At 45.8% G+C, this 24,154-nt stretch overlaps 1 protein-coding gene across 2 annotated transcripts in view; it reads right to left on the bottom strand.

Moving 5' to 3' along the window:
- arhgap22 (Rho GTPase activating protein 22) overlaps positions 1–24,154 on the bottom strand; it is a 248,890-nt gene that overhangs the window by 130,144 nt on the left and 94,592 nt on the right. The window contains exon 1 of one of the 2 annotated variants that reach the window (XM_033012860.1): positions 22,585–22,889. The exons of the other annotated variant lie outside the window; for it this stretch is intronic. Coding sequence (XP_032868751.1) covers positions 22,585–22,690 — 106 coding nt within the window. The 5' untranslated portion in view covers positions 22,691–22,889. Of the gene's footprint in view, positions 1–22,584; positions 22,890–24,154 lie in introns of those variants that run through there. 2 annotated transcript variants of the gene reach the window in all.

Here is a 24,154-nt window from a genome sequence, read left to right as displayed (position 1 = left end):
CCAGTTGATCGGCGCATCATTTCAGAACACATCCAAAAATGTGTGGGAAGTTGCTGTAATCCACATTGAAGCAATTTACAACTGTGCAGCCTTTATTTCCGGCATTGTGTTTAAAACCTCGAGCCCAGAGCGACAAATGTTTGCCATGTGTGTGTGAAATATGTTATATTATACAGACTCGTTCATATTGAATTATTTGGAGAGGAGACAATTTAATCTTTGACACTGGTGCCTTTGTGAACAGACGGACATCTTTACGGGCGATTAGATCTGATGAACCGTAATCAACACAACTTTATATATGAATGTTGGGCTGGCTTTACCCAATATTCTAGAATCTTTCTAGAATTTAGAAGGATGAGGGAGGATCTTATAGAAACATATAAACTTATTAAGGGATTGGACAGGCTAGATGCAGGGAACATGTTCCTGATGTTGGGGAAGTCCAGAACAAGGGGGGTCACAGTTTAAGGGGTAGGCCATATAGGACTGAGATGAGGGTTTCACCCGGAGAGTTGTGAATCTGTGGAATTCTCTGCCACAGAAGGGAGTGGAGGACAATTCACTTGATGCATTCCAGAGACAGTTAGATATAGCTCTCAGGGTTAACGGAATCAAGGGTTATGGGGAGAAAGCAGGAACGAGGTACTGATAATCAGCCATGATCATATTGGCTCAAAGGGCCGAATAGCCTACTCTTGCACCTATTTTTGATGTTTCTGTGTTTCTATCACTATCTGCTCATCAACAATTGACACCACAGCGTTCTGCCTTCCTGTCCTCATTCTTCCAGTGCAGGAATTTGAATTGGTGTGAATTGCATCTGATTGGCATTCATTCCTGTAAAATTGTCTGTGACATGGTCAAGTGATTTATGTCAAATAAATCATTGGGTCTGTTTTTTTATTTGTGGCCTCATTAGGCGCAGGATGGGGTGACACACTTGTGTTAGGGAATCGGATGTGGCGAAAATACATATGTCGTCCTTAGTGGCCATTTTAAATGAGTAAACCTTTGGGCTAAGAAAGAACTTGCATTTAGGTAATGCCTCACGACTTGTAGCTCATGTGCTTTATTGATGATTGAGCAATGTTCAAATGTTGAAATGGAGGAAACCCAATAGTCAGTTTGCATATAATAGAATCTCCCAAACAGGAATCAAATAAAGATCACTTGGACCACACTGATGAGGGAGAAATGAGGTCCAGACTACAATGGAGAATTCTACTGTGTTGCTATGGAATCTTTCCCATCTAACTGAGGGCATGTTTGATTTAGTTTAGAGATACAGCATGGAACAGGCCATTCGGCCCACTGAGTCTACTCCGACGATCAACTAGCTATATGTTAAACCACTTTCTCATCTACTCCCAAAACACGAGGGACAATTTACAGAGGACAATAAACCTAACAACCAGCATGTCTTTGAGATGTCAGCGGAAACTGGAGCCAGCCAGAGGAACACCATGCAGTCACAGGGAGACAGACACAAAATGCTGGAGTAACTCAGCGGGACAGGCAGCAACTCTGGAGAGAAGGAACGGGTGATGTTTCGGGTCGAGATCCTTCTTCAGTCACAGGGAGATGGTACACAGACATAGACTGCACTAGAGGTCAGGTTCAAACATGAGTTCCCAGAACTGAGAGGCAGCTATGCCACTATGTCCAACTCAAGTTCTCATTCAACGCATGTACAAACTATCACAATGCCACACAGTCACAGAATGATTCGACATAGAAATTGGTCCTTCAACCCACCAAGTCAGAATTTACCATCAAGCAGCCATTTCCAACAATCCGACACTAATCAGACTTAATCCTGCCCACATTCCCAGTATTTCCCCCAATATTCTTCCACTGAAACCGGTGCAAGAGGGAAAATTTGGCCACAGGGAGAACGTGGAAACACCCAGACAGACAGACAGCATCCCGGAGATCAGGATTCATTTGGGGGTCAGTGAAGATATGAGGCAGAGGCTCTGCCAGCTGCACCACTGTGGCACCCTAAAGTAGTAGTAGTCAGATGTATTTGTCACATACACAGCAAAGTGCAGTGAAATGAATTTGCCAGCAGCGGTACAATAAAAAAGAACACACAATAAACAATAACAATTTTTTAACACAAACATCCACCACATCATTCATCACTGTGGTGGAAGGCACAAAGTTTAGTCAGTCCTCCTCCATTTTCCCCCGTGGTCGGGACCACCAACCTCTGCAGTCGCCGCTGCGGGCGGCCAGATGTGCAGACAAGGTAAGTCCTGGATCGGTGCTTCCCTACCGGAGGCTGCGGCTTCAAGGTCAGTGCACCCAGCATGCAGCAGGAATGACACATTCCACTCATCCTAGGCGGGGTGGTTTATTCAATATAAAGGGAGGTATTCTCCCAGTTACACCATAGGGCAGACACAAGCACATTTGTTTTTCGTTCTGGTGATGTACTGGTCGTTGCTCTCTGTCACTGACAGGGCAGGCTGGCCCAGAGGGTGCAGCAGGCAGTGAAGAAAGCGAATGGTATGTTAGCATTCATAGCAAAAGGATTTGAGTATAGGAGCAGGGAGGTTCTACTGCAGTTGTACAGGGTCTTGGTGAGACCACACCTGGAGTATTGCGTACAGTTTTGGTCTCCAAATCTGAGGAAAGACATTCTTGCCATAGAGGGAGTACAGAGAAGGTTCACCAGACTGATTCCTGGGATGGCAGGATTTTCATATGAAGAAAGACTGGATAGACTCAGCTTGTACTCGCTAGAATTTAGAAGATTGAGGGGCGATCTTATAGAAACTTACAAAATTCTTGGGGGGTTGGACAGGCTAGATGCAGGAAGATTGTTCCCGATGTTGGGGAAGTCCAGAACAAGGGGTCACAGTTTAAGGATAAGTGGGAAGTCTTTTAGGACCGTGATGAGAAAATCATTTTTCACACAGAGAGTGGTGAATCTCTGGAATTCTCTGCCACAGAAGGTAGTTGAGGCCAGTTCATTGGCTGGATTTAAGAGGGAGTTAGATGTGGCCCTTGTGGCTAAAGGGATCGGGGGGTATGGAGAGAAGGCAGGTACAGGATACTGAGTTGGATGATCAGCCATGATCATATTGAATGGTGGTGCAGGCTCGAAGGGCCGAATGGCCTACTCCTGCACCTATATTCTATGTTTCTATGTTTCTACGACACACAAACTCCACAGTTTCTGTGCCATTGCAACATCTTCTGTTTTTGCTTCATGTCTCTGGATTGGATGGCAAGAGCAATTTTAAAGAGGCTTTTTAAAATTTCCCGCATCAGGAGAAGCAATTTGTTTCTGTCATGACCTCTGGCCCATTAAGGAGCAAGCAATTGATATCTGGATCAAAAGCCAGTCGTCGTTGTCAATCAGCAAGTGTTAAATTGCCCTTTAAACACGAGTGTGGCAGAGGTTGCGTAGTGTTGTCAGTGGCACCCCGTGAAGTCGAAATCAATGAATCCCGTGGCATTTGAAATTAATGGGACGATCATGCATTGGTCAAGAAGGAACTGCAGATGCTGGAGAATCGAAGGTAGACAAAATTGCTGGAGAAACTCAGTGGGTGCGGCAGCATCTATGGAGCGAAGGAAATAGGCAACGTTTCGTGCCGAAACGTTGCCTATTTCCTTCGCACCATAGATGCTGCCGCACCCGCTGAGTTTCTCCAGCAATTTTGTCTACTCTGATGCAGTGGATATGAAGCATCGTGTGGAAGTTAACCGACTTTGGACACCGATTGAGAAGGACAACAGTACAGCGGCGCAGTTAATAGAGCCGCTGCCTCACAGCTCCAGTGATCCAGGTTCAATCCCGACCTCGGCTGCTGTCTGCGTGGAGCTTGCATGTTCTCCCTGTGACCATGCGAGTTTCCTCCCACTTCCCGATGACTTGCTGGTTGGCAAATTAATCGGCCAGTGAAAAGTGTCCCTGGTGTGGAAGTAAATGTTCATAGGCAATTGGAGCAGAATTAGGCCATTTGGCCCATCAAGTCTACTCTGCCATTCAACCATGGTTGATCTATCTTTCCCGCTCAACCCCAATGTTGATGAAATGTGGGAGACAGGGAAAATGGATGGGGAAATGGGATTGCTCGGTGGGTATAAGGGTCTGTTTCTATGCTGTATCTCTAAACTAAACTAATCCCAAGAATGGCCTGCATACCTGCTGGATCTTTAAACTCCTATGGCCGACTGTTCTTCAGTCACTCTCATTGTTACAATTGCTACTAAACAGAAATCACGTGACTGCCACAGAATCCATACACATAGAACTGTTTGCATCTGCAGAGGGATTCACTGCAGCCATTTCAGGACAGTCTGAAAGGGGATAAAGGGTATTGTGAAGAGGGAAGTCATTTAGTGGGGAATTTCATGGTTAAAGTCATAGATTCATGCAGCACATGTACATTTAAGACATTTGGACTGGTACATGAAATGGAAAGGTTTGGAGGGATATCGGCAAAGAACAGGCAAGTGGGACTAGTGTAGATGGGGCATCTTTGTTAGCATGGACAAGTGGGACTGAAGTTAGCATTCAATGTTCAATGCTAACTGACTCTATGACTCTAAACAGGCCCTTCAGCCCAACCCGTCCATGCTGACCAGGTTTGATATTGTGAACTACTCCCATCTGCCTCCATTTAACCAAAACCCAATAAACATCTCCTGTCCGTGTCCCTGACTAAATGTCTTTGAAAAGTCACCACTGTGATGCCTCGACTGGAAGCTCATTCTACGCATGCACACCCTCTGCATTAAGACAGTAAAGTGCTGGACTAACTCAGCGGGTCAGGCAGATTCATCAGAGAACATGGACAGGTGATGTTCCGGGTCGGGGCCCTCCAATTGCCCCTAAAGTCTCTTGTAAATCTTTCCCCTCTCATCTTAAACCTACGCCCTCTAGTTCTGGACTCTAATCTCAGACAAACATTGTGACCATTCACCTTATCTATATCTCTCGTGATGCTGCTTATCTAGATAGAGTTCCCCTATATTAGATCTGCTGAAAGAGAGCAAATGCCCCAGAAAACTCTACCCTCGTTAATGCAATTCGTTATCAAATATTCCATGTGAGGCTACTGGGGATGAATCGATCTCCAAAACAAAAGAACTTGCAAACCTTGATTGTCAAAGGACACACGTGTCACATGAGAACCATGCAGAGTCCTGAACGATTTTGTGCCTACATGATTTAGCAGGCGTGGACCTTTATATTGGTTTAAAAGATTAAACTGAACGAGGAGTACCAAAAAAAAAAAAAGGCCATTACAGCAGTGCGACGTTCCCAGCAAATAAAACAAATCTAATCATCAGCTGCCAGAGAGAGACAAGAGTTTGTTTTTGCCTGAATCGTTAACAAGACGAGGTCTAAATAGATGATGAAATCAGAAGATCTGCTGCGAGCGAGCGTGGATCTGATTAACTCTTCAGGAATCAGCAGATAAAGGCCAAAGGGTCAGGTCAGTAAAACAATGATTTAAACACACAAATAAACATGCAATAAATTAATAAATGCAAGACCAGGCAACCGTAATAGTGCAAAAGTGAAATCCATAACTCAACCAAAAACACAGTCCATAGGTTTGAATCTGTGATTTAGTGGTACTCCTAACTTTGGATCAAATGGATATACAGATGATCCTCGACTTACGATGCTTTGACATATTTCGACTTTACGATGGTGCAAAAGCGATACACATTCAGCGGAAACCGTACTTCGAATTTTGAATGTTGATCTTTTCCCGGGCTAGTGATATGAGGTACGATACTCTCTCGTGATGCTGGGCAACGGCAGCGAGACGCTGATCCCAGTCAGCCACGCCATCACCAGTGTAAACACGTGAATGTTTGGTAGGTTAGGTGTGTGAAATGTATTTTAAACTTACGATATTTTCGGTTTACGATGGGTTTATCGGAAAGTAACCACATGGTAAGCTGAGGAGGCCCTGTACACAAAATGCTAGAGTTAAGGGAATGTCCCACAAGCATGCGACTGCATGCGGCAAGTGCGACCAAACCGGAAGCGGGGGCCGCGCGGATGTTGAGTGAGGGACGTGAAGTTCGAGTGATGTCCACGGGAAGTTCGCGGGAAGTACGGCGTCTAGACGGTGCGTATGCCCGTCGAGGCAGTGGGTACGGCCTCAATGCGGCTGCGGGCCAGGCAGGCCGTTGCCTCACGGAATTTTTTAACACTGTCAGGTATTCCGAGACCCGCATTTGTCAGGACCAGTTCCGTACAACTCCATACGGATCCGGCGTTCGAAGTGGGACCGGCCCCACGAGGCCGTACAGCTCAAGCGACCACGTTAGGTCGCACTTGCCGCATGCAGTCGCATGCTCGTGGGACAGGCCCTTAACTCAACGGGACAGGCAGCGTCTCTGGATAGAACAAAATGGTGATGTTTCAGGTCGAGACCCTTCTTCAGACTGAGAGTCAGGGGAGAAGGAAAAGAGAGATATGGAAGGGTAAGGTGTGAAAGTGAGAGATCAAAGGGGACAAAGTTCAGGGAAAATGTAGAGTAGATAGATCACTGTTAGCTAGGGGAAGCTGACAACGAGGCATACAAAGTAAAATGTAATCAGGAAGACAGTTAAACTAGTCAGAGAGACAGGATTCGGGGAGGGGTGGAGGGAGAGGACAAGCATGGGTTACTTGAAGTTAGAGAAGTCAATATTCACACCACTGGGTTGCAAGTTGATCCACTGATCTTCCTGGCAGCTTCAGACTTGATGGTCCGAATGGCCTAATTGTACTATTCTTTATGAGCTTAAGTCTGCACCACAATAAACATTCATAACTGGCCGTGCATTTGTCAACTTTTGTGTGCAAATCCAGTGCCTATCTAGTCTATACGAAGTGCCGAATGGCCTACTCCTGCACCTATTGTCTATTGATGTTCATAAGTTATCGGAGCAGAATTAGACCATTCCACCCTACATCAAGTCTACCCTGCCATTCAATCGTGGCTGATCTATCCTTCACTCTCAACTCCATTCTCCTGCTTTCTCCCCATAACCCACAACACCTTTACTAATCAAGAAATTGGGTTTCTTGGGTTTCCCAATAAATTGGTTGGGTCAGGCAGTGCAGAGAACAACATTTGGCTGCTCAGAACATTTTCACCAGAATTGCTACTGCAAAGAAAGTACAAATCTTAGCATTATATGGTAACTCGATCTCCCAAAACACTCGCCTTCCGCCTGTTTGGGACGACTCAGGAACATCTCATTTGGAATCTGCTCACCATCCATGAATATTTCAGTAACACTTCCCTAACTAAATTTGCTCGAGATACTCGTATGAAATAAATGAAGAGATCCCGGAACTTAGATTTCTGCTGCTTCTTGGGGGGGGGATGTAAAACGCAACAATTATTTTGACTATCATTTGTTTTCTTTTAATTGGCCGTTATACTGTCAGAGACAGCTCCAATCTTATGGCAGTGCCTGACACAATATGCCAGTTCGTTCTATGGGTCAAATGTGTAAAGCAAGCAGAATATTTAAATACATAAAGTCCTGTTATGTGTATAAAGTGCTCCTTGTGGTTTGTTTTTCCTTCCTCATGCTCAAAGCTCAAAAGAGCTTCAGCCCACGCCACAAACTCACCCACATATCGCACCATATTTTAATCATCCTAATCTTTCACCCCCCCCCCTCCTTTTTTGCTTAAATGCTGCTATTTTAAAGCAGGATGTGATCCTTCAGCAGGCTAGTGTGCCACCAAGATGAGCGAGAGAGCTACAAGATCCTGGACAGTCCTGAGTTCATGGAGATGACAGGAACTGCAGATGCCGATCTGCTTTATTGAGCACTCGATTAAAGCTCGATTGCAATCGTCTATAGTCTTCCCGCTGACTGGTTAGCGTGGAACAAAGACTCTTCTCCGTACCTCAGTACGCGTGACAATAATATAACCTCAAACAAAAATGACAGCTGGAAGAGAGGTAAAATGGGCAAAGGACATTCCAGGCAGGACATAGTCGGTGGATACCAGTGAGGGAGTTTTAAATGGCAGATGGGTGGATAAAGGTCAAATGGCTGTAAGATAACAAAAGAAGAAGTAAAATGTGAAGCGAGAGGATGGGATATAGGTGGAACGGGACAGGGGGAAGGATTTCTCCCCTTCCCCCCACCCAGTTACAATTAAGGGGCTGTCCCACCGCGGGGACCTAATTGGCGAGTTTAGAAGAGTTTGCCCTCGACTCATACTCGCAGCATGGTCCACACGAGGTCCTAGGAGGCCTTTGTAACTCTCCTTCATGCTCGAGAGTAGTCCCCGCGTACTCGAGGCCTCAGTTAGGTTGCGGTGTTTTTTTTAGCATGCTGAAAAATGCCCACGAGTAAAAAAAGGTCGCCATGGAAAAAAATCGATATTTTTTTAACTCATAGGTTTAGTCGAGGTAGGTCGTAGTAGGTCAGCATGTTATTCGTAGGTAATCGAGGGTAGTCGAAGGTAGTCGTAGATAGTCTTCAACATAGTCGAAGGGAGGTCGAAGGAGATCGGAGGAGGTCGTCTTCACTCTCCAATGTTCGGTGTCCAATTTTCCCAAAGTTAGTCGAAGCTAGTCTTCAACATAGTGGAAGGAGGTTCTCTACATAGTCGAGGAAGGTTGAAGGAGGTGTTCTACTTCAGCGATACAACATGACCATGACACTTTTTCATGCTCTCGTAAACTCTTCTACATTCGCAAATTAAGTCCCCACAGTGGGACAGCCCCTGTAGTCTGAAAAACAATCCCAACCTGTAACGTCATATAATCATGTTCTCCAGAGGTACTGCCTTGCCGCAAGGTTTATTGATTTCAGTCGAAGAAGGCACAAAGATGTTGCCATTGAACTCAGCATCTTGGGTAGAGAAAGAAACTAAATGGGACAAGATCCCCTAATCACGACCCACAACTTCTGTCGGGATTGCTTTTAGTTGCTGGATAAGACCAGTATTTAGACTCACAGGACTGTTCCTCCACCATTAACAATCAGTCTGAAGAAGGGTTTCGGCCCGAAACGTCGCCTATTTCCTTCGCTCCATAGATGCTGCTGCACCCGCTGAGTTTCTCCAGCAATTTTGTGTACCTGCCAATATTCACTCTCAGTTTTCTCAACAGTGATGAAGCAGCATGCAAAGGTACTGGTGTCTGTAGCATTGCAGGACACAGAGTGCTGGAGTAACTCAGCGGGTCAGGCAGCATCTGTGGAGAACATGGATAGGTGACTTTTGGGGTCGTATCTGCTACAACAGCAAGGAAGGTCCCAACTCGAAACATCACATATCCATGTTCTTTAGAAATGCTGCCCGACCCATTGAGTTACTCCAGCACTTTGCATCTTTTTGTCTAAATCAGCATCCGCAGCTCCTTGTTTCTGCAGCATTATACCCTGGCAAGGGCTCAGCTTGTTGTGGAGAGACTGGCAGCATATTACAAAGGACCTTCAATGTCAAGATTCTGCACTGTGAATGCTAATTATTTTTGAGGCATAATCAATAATGTCTTTCTGTCTCTTATGAAGTTAATCTTTGTTTCAATAAACCTCATCTGCATGAACGTTTCACATTTATTTTCCCTCAGAAGAGAGAGAGAGAGCAAGAGAGAGAGAGGGCTTCAGTAAGAATTGTAAATTGTCCCTAGTGTGTAGGTTGGTTCTAGTCTATGGGGATCGCCGGTCAGGGCAGAATCGGTAGGGCTGAATGGTCCATTTGCCCGCTGTATGTCTAAACTAAACTACAGTAAACTCCTGTATCAAATTGAAGACCCAATATATAGATACATGTACATATATTTAGAAATTGTTTTGCCAATATTGACTGGCCTCAGTGCATTACACAAGGCATTGGACCCGGTGGAAGTTCAGGAGAGGAGTGACTGAACAGATGCACTTTCATCTGACCTCCAACGCATTCCATGCATTGGTGCAGCAGCAGGCAAGTGCGGCAGTTCACAAAGTGCAGACTTGCATTGTGCAACGAGCTGCCATCCATCCACAGCAATGAATTATAGTTTGTAGAAATAGGGATGAATCAGACGGAGATTTTTCTGTATTGATACATATATTTTATAGACAAAATTCTGGAGTCACTCAGCAGGTCAGGCAGCAACTCTGGGGAAAAGAAATGGATGGCGTTTCGGATCAAGATCATTCTACAGACTACTCTTCTTTTCAACCCAAAAGGTCACCTATTCCTTTTCTCCAGAGACGCTGCCTGACCCACTGTTACTCCAGCATTGTGTGTCCATCTTTCGTGTAAGCATATGCAGTTCCTTCCTACATATGTTTTACAACACATATGGGGGGGGGGGGGGAGAGAGTTTGCTGCATTACTGGAACTCCTCCGTGCCTTCTCCTTGCATCACCCCCCTTTCAGTGTGTGACACCTATAGTTGTCATTATAGGAACCTGCTTCCATTTATGTAGCAGTTGTGAATCTGTGGAATTCTCTGCCACAGAAGCCAGTGGAGACCAGTTCACTGGATGTTTTCAAGAGAGTTAGATTCAGCTCTTAGGGCTAAAGGAATCAAGGGATATGGAGAAATGATCAGGATCATTTTGAATGGCGGTACTAACTCGAAGGGCCGAATATCCTACTGTACCTATTTTCCTATGTTTCTAACTTGCTCAACCTCAGACACCCCATGTTCTGCACATCCAGTTAAGATCTTCTTGACATGCAACTGCTGTGAAATAGAAATACAACAATCATGTCGTTCAAGCAAGATCTCAGGAATAGGACCATGATAAATAGGGTGTCAAAGGTTACGAGGGGAAGGCAGGAGAATGGGGTGGAGAGGAAAAGACAGCCATGGTCGAATGGCAGAACAGGCTCAATGGGCCGAATGGCCCAAATCTGCTATTATGTCTTATAATCCTATGAACCTATAAGTTAAAAAGTGATAGGAGCAGAATTAGGCCATTCGGCCCTTCAAGTCTACTCCACCATTCAATCATGGCTGATCTAACTCTGCCCCTCAACCCCATTCTCCTGCCTTCGCCCCATAACCCCTGACACCCGTACTAATCAAGAATCTATCTATCTCTGTATTACAAATATCCATTGACTTGGTCGCCACAGCCTTCTGTGGCAATGAATTCCACAGATTCACCACCCTCTAAAGACATTCCTCCTCATCTCTTTCCTAAAGGAACATCCTTTTATTTTGAGGCTGTGACCTCTAGTCTTAGACTCTCCCACTAGTGGAAGCATCCACTCCACATCCACCCTATCCAATAATAATAATAATGGATGGGATTTATATAGCGCCTTTCTAATACTCAAGGCGCTTTACATCGCATTATTCATTCACTCCTCAATCACACTCAGTGGTGGTAAGATACTTCTGTAGCCACAGCTGCCCTGGGACAGACTGACGGAAGCGTGGCTGCCAATCTGCTCCTACGGCCCCTCCGACCACCACCAATCACTCACACACATTCACACACAGGCAAAGGTGGGTGAAGTGTCTTGCCCAAGGACACAACGACAGTATGCACTCCAAGCGGGATTCGAACCGGCTACCTTCCGGTTGCCAGCCGAACACTTAGCCCATTGTGCCATCTATCCAAGCCTTTCACTATTCGGTAAGTTTCAATGAGATCCCCCCTCATTCTTCTAAACTCTATAATAACATGACAATGACTGTGGAGATAAATATTGGGCACGTCATGAGTATAACCTTCCACATTTCCTTGGTTTGATTTTTTTAAATAAACAGCATCTCTGAAAGTGCAGCATCCCCTCCATGTATTAATGTGTTCATGTATTAACCCCTCATGTTTTAATCCCTCCAATGGCTCAACATACTCTGTGTTCCATGGAGAGCATCATTTGTATTCAAGTCCTGCCAGCAATAGAATTTTAAAGTAAACTTAAATTGAATTTGTGCTTTAAATTGCCTTTAAATTCTATTCCTTTAGTTTAGTTTTGAGATACAGCGCGTAATCAGGCCCGTCGGCCTGCCGAGTCCACACCGACCTGCGATCCCCACACATTAACACTACCCTACACACACTAGGGACAATTTTACATTTATAACAAGCCAATTAACCTACAAACTTGTATGTCTTTGGAGTGCCGGAGGAAACCAAAGATCTCGGGGGTCACAGGGAGAATGTACAAACTCCGTACAGACAGCACCCGTAGTCGGGATTGAACCCGTGTCTCTGGCGCTGTACGCGCTGTAAAGCAGCAACTCTACCGCTGTGCCACCGTTCCGCCCTGTGAAAATTAAGCCTCATTCCCTTGTTGACAGAGTATTGCTTTGTTGAACCAAGCTGCAACTCTGACGTGCATACTTAGAACCCTTCGCATCTTCACCCCACTTCCCCCAGAGTAGCTCATACCAAACTCTGCCCCCTCACAGTCAACCTAATTTGCTATTTACACGGTCGGGCCTCTAGTTGCTGTTCCAAGAGTAAATGGTGCATGCATTAAGAGAAAGCTTGTAAACAGCATAACTGGCCCGATGCACTTTACTCCTTCAAAGGTAGTGCCTCCTTAAGATATCATGTTAACCCATAAAGATCAGTCTTTGTTATCACACAGTGTGTTGCTCTAGCCTCAGGGAGTTCAGAAAGTTACCAGGGTAAGGGTCATTGGAGTGAAAACAAAATTCTCAGTGTTCATTTTAGCTGGAGGATTAATGTCCCGGGCACTGGATCTGCATTTTTTACCGCTGTTATCATTTTGCCTCAAACCTGGTTCCTGTTAGACCGTGAAGATCTCACTTTATGGCCTCAGTTCCCAGGTGGGGCGGGCTGCTACGAGTGATACTGTCTCCTTCAGTTTGCTGCAAAATAGTTCGGCCTGCAATTATCATCACCTAACCTTTTATGCAGCAGCTGTGGGTGCTTGGTTTCGGTTTGCCCACCCCTGCATGAAGTGGCATCAAACGGAGGGAGTAGTAATAGGATACGGAACCCATGGAGGAAGGAGGTGCAGATGCTGGTTTAAACCAAAGATAGACACAAAAGGCTGGAGTAACTCAGCGGGACAGGCAGCATCTCTGGAGAGAAGGAAAGGGTGACGGTTCGGGTCAAGATGTCTGAAGAAGGGTCTTGACTCTTGACCTGAAACGTCACTCATTCCTTCTCTCCAGAGATGCTGCCTGTCTCGCTGAGTTACTCCAGCCTTTTGTGTCTATCTACAAAACCCATGGAGGCAGATGGAATTCATTTAGATCAACATCATGGACGACACAGACATGATGGGCCGAAGGGCCTGTTCCAGAGCTGCACTGTTTGTGCCTTGTTCTATATGCCAGTCAGGCTCACATCAGATCCCGAATCAATGGGTCCATAGAATAAACTATGTGAATGGTCCTTCCATAAGTCAGGGTACAGTTCTGATTCTCCAACCTACCCCATTGTGGGTATTGAACTTTTCCCCTGGATCTGTTACATTACAATGCTGAGATCTATATTCTCAATACGTCCCTCTACCTTTTACACTTGTGTTCAGCTTGATTGTATTCATGTATAGTACGGGCACTCCGTGACTTACGCAACAGGTGACTTCCGTAAACTCGCACTTATGTAACCAATTCCTTAAGCGCACGGTATTATTGCCGTGTTGCGTGTCTCGGTATCAGTGCTCCAATGCCGTCGCAGGTGGCCGTTTCCGCAAGGCAGTCAGCTATTCTCGTGGATGCCCCCACATTGTCAGAGCTCCCACGTGGTCTCCACATTGAGAAGTATATTTACGCGTGCCTGCGCAGTCGCACTTCCGTTTCTGACTAACACAACATCTGACTTGTGCATGGTCCATGGGATATAACCCTTACATAAGTCGCAGTATCTGTATTATCCATTTGATTGAATAACACACAAAACAAAAGCTATTTGCTGTATCTCAGTTGGTGTATGTGATAATAATAATCCCGAAACTTAAAGACGAGTTGGGGAGGTTGCAATGGGTAATCCTGGAGGTGCATAATGGAGGCAGGATACCCAACATTCGTGTAATCCAGGTTGGGTCTGTAGAAGGGTCTCAACCTGAAACCTCACCCATGCCGTCTCTCCACGGATGCTGCCTGTCCCGCTGGGTTAAGAGCCTGTCCCACTTTCATGACCTAATTCACGACCTTTTCTACTCGTGGACATTTTTCATCAGGCTTGAAAAACGCCCCGACCTACTTGATGCCACGAGTACCTGCGACTAGCATCACGGCCTGCTACGACCTACCTATGATTGTCTGAAGAAGGGTCTTGACTCTTGACCTGAAACGTCATTCATTCCTTCTCTCCAGACGGCCATGCTGCGAGTACGAGTCAAGGGCAAACTCGGCGGAGGTCGTGAATTAGGTCGTGAAAGTGGGACAGGCCCTTTATTCCAACATTTTGTGTCTATCTTCTGCCCAAAATACTTGTTGGGACCATCCAGGTCTCTCTCCTCTCAGACCACACTCAGCCTTCTCTTTCTATAACATTCCTCTACTACAGTTCTCCATGACCATCTGCGAACAACAGGCGGAATCGGACAATTCTTCAGAAAATGCAACACATTAATAGAGAGGAAAGCATTTCTGGTTTTGTACATAAAAATTAACAAAGTATCTGAGCGGACACACGAGTTTAGGTTGGTCAGAATCATAGAGGGACAGAGATTTCTAAGTACGAAGGAAAGCATGAGAAATGGGGAGAGCATAGGAGAGTGAGGATGAGCCATGAGCCAGAACAGGCTCAAGGGACCGAATGGCCTCTTTCTGCATCACACAGGATACAAAGACGTCCAAGAGCGAAGCTTTTGACACAGTGATGTTCAGTTTAGTTTATTGTCCCGTCTACTGGGGTACAGTGAAAAGCTTTTTGTTGCGAGCTGTCCAGTCAGCGGAAAGACAATACATGATTACAAATGATCCATTTACAGTGTACAGATACATGGTGAGGGAATAACATTTAGTGCAAGGTAAAGCCAGCAAAGTCCGGTCAAGGAGAGTCCGAGGGACATCAAAGAGGTAGATAGTCGTTCAGTACTGCTCTCTGGTTGTGGTAGGATGATTCAGCTGCCTGATAATAACTGGGAAGAAACTGTCCCTGAATCTGAAGGTGTGCGTTTCACACTTCTATACCTTTTGCCTGATGGGAGAGGGGAGAAGAGGGAGTGGCTGGGGGAGAAGAGGGAGTGGCCGGGGTGCGACTCATCCTTGATTATGCTGCTTATGATATGAATATGTTGATTATGATTAACACAAGCCACCGTAAACAATGTCGGACGTTATTCCTGAGGCAAGATTTTAATTTTCTTTAAATGATCATTAGCATTGCAAAAGGTTCATGAAACGTTGAACCTGTGCTCCACTAACACCAAATTATAGAATGAAGGTTGCGTTGGAATTTAAACCTTTCAGAACCACAATTCAGCACTCAAAGGGTTACTTGCAGAGCTGAGCTGCTGAAATATTGCATTCTTCCTGCAGTTGCAACTTTCCCATCTCAATTAATTACATACAGACAGTGGCATCTAATTCAAAGAAAATCCCAAAGAATTTCGGCAAGGTCCAAATGGGTCACTCAATGTAAACCAGCCTTCCACACGGAGCTGGTGAATGCAATTCTTCACATAGTTTTTCACAAAACACTTGATTTATTCAGTAACCTTGACCCGATTCTGTTTCCCCACATACTTCAGGACATGTTACTGTCAAAATAAGCCATTCAACAGCAAAATTGATGATGCCCTCTACTAATGAAGCTAACTGGTGGACAAGCAGCCCAGTGTCTGGTTTGGCTTCCAGTCTAGTCACTTGAGCCAGCCAGCCTGGGAGGGTGGGTGTGGATGGGGGATGGGGGATGGGGTGGGGGGGGTGATGTCAGGTGTGATCCACGTGCCTCATGGACGATCAATTCACCCCAATATTCACCTTGCCCATATCATAAAAAGATGACTCCAAACTCTCTCACCTCCTCTACTCCCCCACTCCATTTTATAAGAGGTTAATATCTCCTCATCTCTAGAGGTCCATTTTCACTCTCCCTCTCCCTCTACCCCGAACCTTTCACCCTCCCTCACCCCCCTCCCCCTTTAACAAATACCCCATGTAAACATAAGAAATAGAAATGAGGAGGCCATTCGGTCCCTTAACCCTGTTCTGGCATTTAATAAGGTTGTGAATGATTTTTTTACTTCATCCCTACCTTTCTGCATTACCCTTTGATTTCTTTAATACTTCCATACACACAGCGATTGAGTCTCCACAACCTTCTAGCCGACAAATTTCTCCTCATCTCAGTCCTGAAGGATCAACTTGGCATTTTGTCACTGTGCTTTGATTCGACATTCCCGAGCCACGGCGACATTAATGTACCATCCCACCCCATGAAGTCTCCTAGAAAGGGGAACTTTTCCCAATCAGTTTCTTGGTCTAAGATGTTCTTCATTTCAGATCATATTGAAAAAATGCTGATGGTTTAAAATCGATTTAAACTAAACATTTGCACAGGAGCCACCTTTTCAGAGGTTCTTCAAGACTAATTTCTCCTTTAAGAACACTACATAAACTCAAGTTGTCAGAACAGTGACTAACAGCAACATGATACGGGAATGGTGAAGGAAACTGAACCGTTAATTCTGGGGGGTTTTTCCCCTCTTTCCACAGATGCTCCCTGACTTGCTGAGTGTTTCCAGCAGCTTCTGTTTTTGCAACAAAGTAAAAAAATGTCTCCATGCAGAGCCACGATATGGAAATCACTGACTAGCAATACTCGGTATTCTCCCGACACAGTATTACAGAGGGGGGGGGGGGGGGGGGGGGGACATACATTCTGAGAACTATATTCTGTAGATAGACACAAAATGCTGGTGTAACTCAGCGGGACAGGCAGCATCTCTGGATAGATGAAATGGGTGAGGTTTTGGGTCGAGACCCTTCTTCATACTCTGTGCTCTGCTTCATTCCCTTTCTCTTGTACTTGAGTGCAATACTTTAACTGCTATATCTATTGTACTCGAGTTTGAACTGCTTGGATCCATGTAATGTACAGGGTAGTGCCTGATCTGTTTGGATCAGGAATAGCTACTTCCCCACAGCCATCAGGCTATTAAACTTGGCTCGGACAAAACTCTGAACATTAATAGTCCATTATCTGTTTTTTGCACTTTATCAGTTTATTTATTCATGTGTGTATATATTTATATAATGGTATATGGACACACTGATCTGTTCTGTAGTCATGTCTACCATGTTCTGCTGTGCTGAAGCAAAGCAAGAATTCCATTGTCCTATCAGGGACACATGACAATAAAAGCTCTTGAATCTTGGATAGCATGCAAAACAAAGCTTCTGTCTACACCTCAGTACCTGCGACTATAATAGATCTAAACACAGGCACACAAGGCAGCAGTACCTTCTGTCACTGCAAGGCAGCAACAGTGACACCTCTGCTGCTCGCAGGCTGCTGTGAACATGGACGGGGGCTTTCAATTGATATGGGACGATGTGCAGATCACCGTGGCGATGCTTAACAGCCCAACTGGTCTAACGTCCGCATGACAAAGAGTAAATAGCTCAGGAGAGTTGGTTGCATTTCAGAGATGTTTCAATCTGTCCTCGTGTTAATTCTTAGTCTTTTAGACTGCAGAGATACAGCATGGAATCAGGCCCTTCAGCCCACCGAGCCCTCGCCGACCAGCGATCACCCCATGCACTAACACTATCTAATCCACTAGGGACAATTTACAATTTAATTTGAATTGGAAGCCAATTCACCTACAAACCTGCACGTCTTTGGAGTGTGGGAGGAAACTGGAAACCCGGAGAAAACCCATGCGGTCACGGATTGAACGTACAAACTCCGTACAGGCAGCACCCATAGTCAGGAACAAACCCGGGTCTCTGGCACAGCATTAGAGTTGCTGCCTTACAGCGCCAGAGACCAGAGTTCGATCCTGACTATGGGTGCTGTCTGTACGGAGTTTGGACATTCTACCCATGACCGCATGGGTTATCTCCGAGATCATCGGTTTCCTTCCACATTCCAAAAACGTACAGGTATGTAGGTTGACACAAATGCTGGAGTAACTCAGCGGGTCAGACAGCATCTCTGGAGAGAATTCCTTCTCTCCAGAGATGCTGCCTGACCCGCTGAGTTACTCCAGCATTTTGTGTCTACCTTCGATTTAATCCAGCGTCTGCAGTTCTTTCCTACACAGGTTTGTAGGTTAATTGGCTTGGTATAAGTCTAAATGTGTAGGATAGTGTTAGCGTGCTGGGATCGCTGGTCAGTGCGGACATGGTGGGCCGAAGTGCCTGTTTCCGCACTGTATCTCTAAACCGAAAAACGAAAACATTCTCCTGCCTTTCCCCCATAACCCCTGACACCTGTACTAATCAAGAGTCTTGTATTGACATTACATGATGTCAAAGCTCGGCTGTTTGTATCTGTTATTGATCCTTGCTTCACATACAGCAGAGCTCATATCCAAGGAAGAGTGGACATTATCAATGAAGATAGGCTTCCATACAACAAGGCCATGTCGATAGTGAGGTGTTGGATCTAGGGGGTAGCCGGAAGTCTCTCTCACAGCCCGCCACTGCTTCAGAATCCAGCAGAGCCTTCGTCCAACATGCAGAGGAACAATGTGCAGGAAGGACACAAAAAGCTGGAGTAACTCAGAGGGTCGGACAGCATGTCTGGGGAAAAGGAATAGGTGACCAGCATGTGCAGTTCCCTCCTCCAAAATGTGTAGGGTGGAACTGCTTCCCCACCCAACAAAGGGCCGTTGTGGACTCCACTCTTCTTTGCTGATCTGTTGCCAATGTTGTTTTGTTCTGGCCTTTGCCGACCTCCAGTCTCCCACCCCTCTCGCCTCCCAGTCTGAAGAAGGGTTCCGACCCGAAATGTCGCCTGTCCCTTTTCTCCAGAGATGCTGCCTGGGCTTTGACTTAAGAATGGCCAACACTGTTCCTTTGTCTCAAGACAGGCACAAAGTGCTGGAGTAACTCAGCGGCCTGGGCCATTCTTCAGTCAAAGACTGCCTTCTCCCAATCCCCCACCGCCTACACTCACGCAACAAGCACGTCAAGTAGACAGAAACGAAGCAGGAATATTTACTGGAATCGCTCGTGTGGAGCAAATCTCTTTTCACTCAAAGTCAGGTTAAGAGCAACGCTGTGAAGAAATTGATGGAGCTCACAAACAATCACATACTTGGGGATTAGAGTAAAGAGGTGGTATTCCATCTTACTGGTCCAATGAAAAGGAATACAATCCCAACGTTATTGAGAACTCTGGTGAATGCACACTACACAAGTGGCGTCATGATTACTTCTGTGTATTGTAAGATCATAAGTGCTGTGGTTTTTAAGCCCTACTCCCCTTCCCACAGCCCCTGCTATATCTGCCATGGGCTGTGTGGAATTGACCAGGGAAATGTTTGCTCATTGTGGATACACGCAAAGCCTTTGAAATCACACCATTGATTTACACCTTGCAATGAAAGTGAATGACGATAAAGTTCCTAAACGTTAGAAATAAATGCACACTGGAGGTAGTTTTAGAACAAATGTGCCTTGAGACTTTTCGCTTGGCTGCGGCACCCAGTCAGGTCATCACTGGTAGACAAAAATGCTGGAGAAACTCAGCGGGTGAGGCAGCATCTATGGAGCGAAGGAAATAGGTAACGTTTAAGAATAAGGAGTTATGCCCCTGTCCCACTTAGGAAACATGAACGGAAACCTCTGGAGACTTTGCGCCCCACCCAAGTTTTCTGTGCGGTTCCCGGAGGTTGTAGGTGGTTGCCGGAAGTTGCAGGTAGTGGAAGCAGGTAGGGAGACTGACAAAAACCTCCGGGAACGGCACGGAAACCTTGGGTGGGACGCAAAGTCTCCAGAGGTTTCCGTTCAGGTTTCCTAAGTGGGACAGGGGCATAAGCCATTTAGAACAGAGACGAGGAAACACTTTTTCTCACAGAGAGTGATGAGCCTGTGGAATTCTCTGCCTCAGAGGGCGGTGGAGGCCGGTTCTCTGGATGCTTTCAAGAGAGAGCTAGATATGGCTCTTAAAAATAGCTGAGTCAAGGGATATGGGGAGAAGGCAGGAACGGGGTACTGATTGGGGATGATTAGCCATGATCACATTGAATGGCGGTGCTGGCTCGAAGGGCCGAATGGCCTACTCCTGCACCTATTGTCTATTGAAACCCTTCTTCAGACTCAACCTCGATGCTGCCTCACCCGCTGAGTTTCTCCAGCATTTTTGTCTACCTTCGATTTTCCAGCATCTGCAGTTCCTTCAAACAACAGGTTATTACTGCTCCTGTTTAACGATGGTCCAGGGTTAAAGGTCACCTCTTCATGAAAAGCAAATACTTGTGTTGTCCTGTTAGAGTTGGGGCTGTGTGGATCAGTGTCACCAAAGTGCCTTTTTTCTGTTCATGACACTCGAGTGTCATGGAATAACTTTGTTTCAATTTCAGTTTACTTCCAAATTCCACTGACTATCGGATGGTGGTCAAAGTCCTGGAAGTCTCTGTGCCTTTAAACTATTGCATGAGGTGTCTGTATCCTTTAGCTGCAGAGTACATCAGCCAGCTTCACCACCAACACAATAGCGTATTCAACTGGATGGTGAAATAAACTTTGAACCATACTCAAACTATGCTAGAGAGCGGTCCTGAACTACTTACTATCCACCTCATTGGTGACCCTCGGACTATCTTCAATTGGGCTTTGCCAGCTTTACTTTGCGCTATAACATTATTCCCTTCTCAAGTATCTATACACTGTAAATGGCTCGATTGTAATCATGCATTTAGTAACAGAGAAAATAGGTGCAGACGAAGACCATTTGGCCCTTCGAGCCAGCACCGCCATTCATTGTGATCATGGCTGATCGTCCCCAATCAATAACCCATGCCTGCCTTCTCCCCATATCCCTTGATTCCACTAGCCCCTAGAGCTCTATCTAACTCTCTCTTAAATCCATCCAGTGAATTGGCCTCCACTGCCCTCTGTGGCAGGGAATTCCACAAATTCACAACTCTCTGGGTGAAAACGTTTTTTCTCACCTCAGTCTTAAATGGCCTCCCCTTTATTCTAAGACTGTGGCCCCTGGTTCTGGATGCATCAGTGGTTTCTCACCATTCTGTGGATGAAAAGATTTTCTTTAAATTTCCTGTGGGATTTAACAGCGACGGCTTGATATTCAATAACTTCATTTCGAGCTTCACCATCAAATGGAAACACTGTCCATCCCATCAACACTTCTATCACCTAAGAGACCTCAATCGGCTCATCGCTTGTCTTCATATTTTATGTGGGAAGAAGCCAGCCTCTTCCATTGTTCAGACCCTGATCATCTCTCAGCTGGTTTTATTCTACTTGATCAAGTGAATTTCATTCTTTTCTAAAACACAACCAGAAACTGCAAAAGGTCAACACAAGGAACTGCAGGTGTTGGTATACAAAAAAAAAAAGACAGATTGCTGGAGTAACTCAGTGCTGGAGTAACTCAGCTAGTTTTGACAGCTTAAGTTAATAGGGAACTGTAGATGCTGGTTTACACCGGAGATAGACACAAAATGCTGGAGTAACGCAGCAGGTCAGGCAGCATCCTTGGAGAAAAGGAAAGGGTGGCGTTTTGAGTAGAGACTCTTCAGACTGAGAGTCGGGGATGGGGACACTGGAGGTGTGGGAAGGGACAGAACAAAGCAGAGTCTGCAACGATGACACAGGAAAGGTGGAGCCCATGTTGGTCCATTGTTAATTTAATATGTGCCCGACTTTCAGTAATCAGCAAATCCAACATTCTGTTCATCTTCCCATTAGGTTATCCAAATACTATACAGTTTGTGTTCTCCTCCTCTCTCAGAGTCTGAAGAAGGGTCTCAACCCAAAACATCACCTATTCCTTCTCTCCATAGATGCTGCCTCACCCACTGAGTTTCTCCAGCATTTTGTGTCTACCTTCGATTTTTCCAGCATCTGCAGTTCTTAAACATACAGTTTGCGTTCATAAGTGATGGGAGCAGAATTAGGCCATTTGGCCCATCAAGTCTACTCTGCCATTCAATCATGGCCGATCTAACTCTCCCTCCGAAGCTCAATCTCCTGCCTTCTCCCCATAACCCATAACACCCATACTAATCAAGAATCTATCTATCTATCTCTGCCTTAAAAATATCAATTGATGGCCTCCACAGTCTTCTGTGGCAAAGAATTCCACAGATTCACCACCCTCTGACTAAATAAATTCCTCCTCATCTCCTTCCTAAAGGAACATCCTTTAATTCTGAGGCTATGACCTCTAGTCCGAGACTCTCCCACTAGTGGAAACATCCTCTCCACATCCATGTTCTTTGTACCAAGTGCACCTCAGTGTACAGTACTGCATCTGCAGTTCCTTCTTAAACTTCTTACTCCTATACATGCAACAAAAGCTTTTCACTGTACCTCGGTACACGTGACAATAAAATAAACTAAACTTAAAATCAAAACCGTAACAAAAAATCCCCAATAGGTTCATGTCAAGCTGACTGCAGAAGCAGAGAAAAACAGATATAATGTAAACAATGTGTGCGACGTATCTAGTGATCATTAACTTGTTAAGCAAGTGAATGAAGCTTGGTGCAGGGATTTATGTAACTAACGGTACCTCTGGGCTGGCGAGATGGCTTCTTTCTGGTTTTACAACAGCACTGTCCCATGTTGCCGATACCACCGTCTGCTGCTACAGGGAGGACATGCCAAGTCCTAGTCATCCAGAGAAATCTCCACACTTGCAGCTCTCAGTCCAAGTGGTCCCAGTGCCAGGAGGGACACAACAGCTCTGCTGCTGCATTATTCCAAGCGTCTGCACCCTGCATGCAGTCTTTCATTCATTTGTCTTGAATCTCTCCCCTCTTGTCTTTTACTGTAGACTTCCTGGAGAGACCCGACACCAGCAACCCCCACCTCCTCTCTCTCTCTCTCTCTGACAGACTCACACTCTCTGTCCCCCTCTCCCACTCTCTCTCTCCCTCCCTCAATCACTCTCTTTCTCCATCACACTCTCTCTCCCTCCCTCTCACACTTTCTCTCTCCCTCCCACAAACTCTCTCCCTCTCACACTCCTACCCACTTACTTTCTTTTCTCTTTCTTTTCTCTCCCAATCACTCTCTCACACACTCTCTCTCTCTCTCACACACACTGTCTCTCTCTCACACACAGTCTCTCTCTCTCTCTCTCACACTTACTCTCTCTCACCCACCCTCTCTCACACTCTCTCTCTCCGCTCATCACACTCCTCTCCTTCGTCCCACTCCTCTCGCTCCCACATCTCTCTCGTCTCTCGCTCCTCTCCTCTACCTCTCCCGTCTCTCTCTACCATCTCCAAAACACTTCTCTCTCTCTCGCACACTCTCTCTCCCTCTCACACACACTCTCTCTCTCTCTCTCTCACACACTCTCTCTCCCTCTCACACACACACTCTCTCTCTCTCTCTCTCCCTCTCACACACACTCTCTCTCTCTCTCTCTCTCACACACACACACTCTCTTGCTCTCTGACCAGTTCCCTGGGATGTGCTAGCCAGCCCATCAATGCCAATTACTGCACACAACCCCAAGCACACACAGACTCAGCTAATCAATTGTGGAAGGAGTAGATTGTTGGTTTGCTCAGAGGCAAGAACATGTGCCTTCCCTCCCCCCCCCCCCTCCCCCCTGCCCTCTCCCCACCCCCTCTCTCTTTTCCTCTATCTACAGGAAACACATCTCTCTGTGTCACTTTCCCATTAAACCCTACAGCGTATTAATTATGTTTCTTTGCTTTGAAGATGTGTAAAGGCCAGGGGGGAATTTCATGTGTGTGCTAGCAGATGCCTTCCTCATAGCTGCAGGGCATCAGTGCAGCTTTGAATGTAATAGTCAATGCAGAGTAAACTTCCAGACTCCATAAAGATCAACTAACTGACTGTAAAGTGTTTGAAACATCGGAGAATGATAGATTGCAACGCTACCTATCCATGATTAAAGGAGCAGCTGTGTTATGTATGTGCTACTGTGTGCCGGCTCTAATGGTGCTGACATCTAACTGGAGATCATCAGGATGTACGTTCTGCACTGCAGCGCTGCTCCAGTCACTGATATGTGCTGGAGAGGTCATCAGCAAGTGATCCTCAGATGGCAAATGTTCAGGACACTTTGTACTGGTGGGTAAATCGCTCTGAGGCTGTCAGTCAGT

Source organism: Amblyraja radiata, chromosome 37 (assembly GCF_010909765.2).
Source record: "Amblyraja radiata isolate CabotCenter1 chromosome 37, sAmbRad1.1.pri, whole genome shotgun sequence".
Classification (NCBI taxonomy): domain Eukaryota; kingdom Metazoa; phylum Chordata; class Chondrichthyes; order Rajiformes; family Rajidae; genus Amblyraja; species Amblyraja radiata.
Note: the sequence above shows the minus strand (reverse complement) of the source record. Positions and strands in the feature narration are given on the sequence as shown.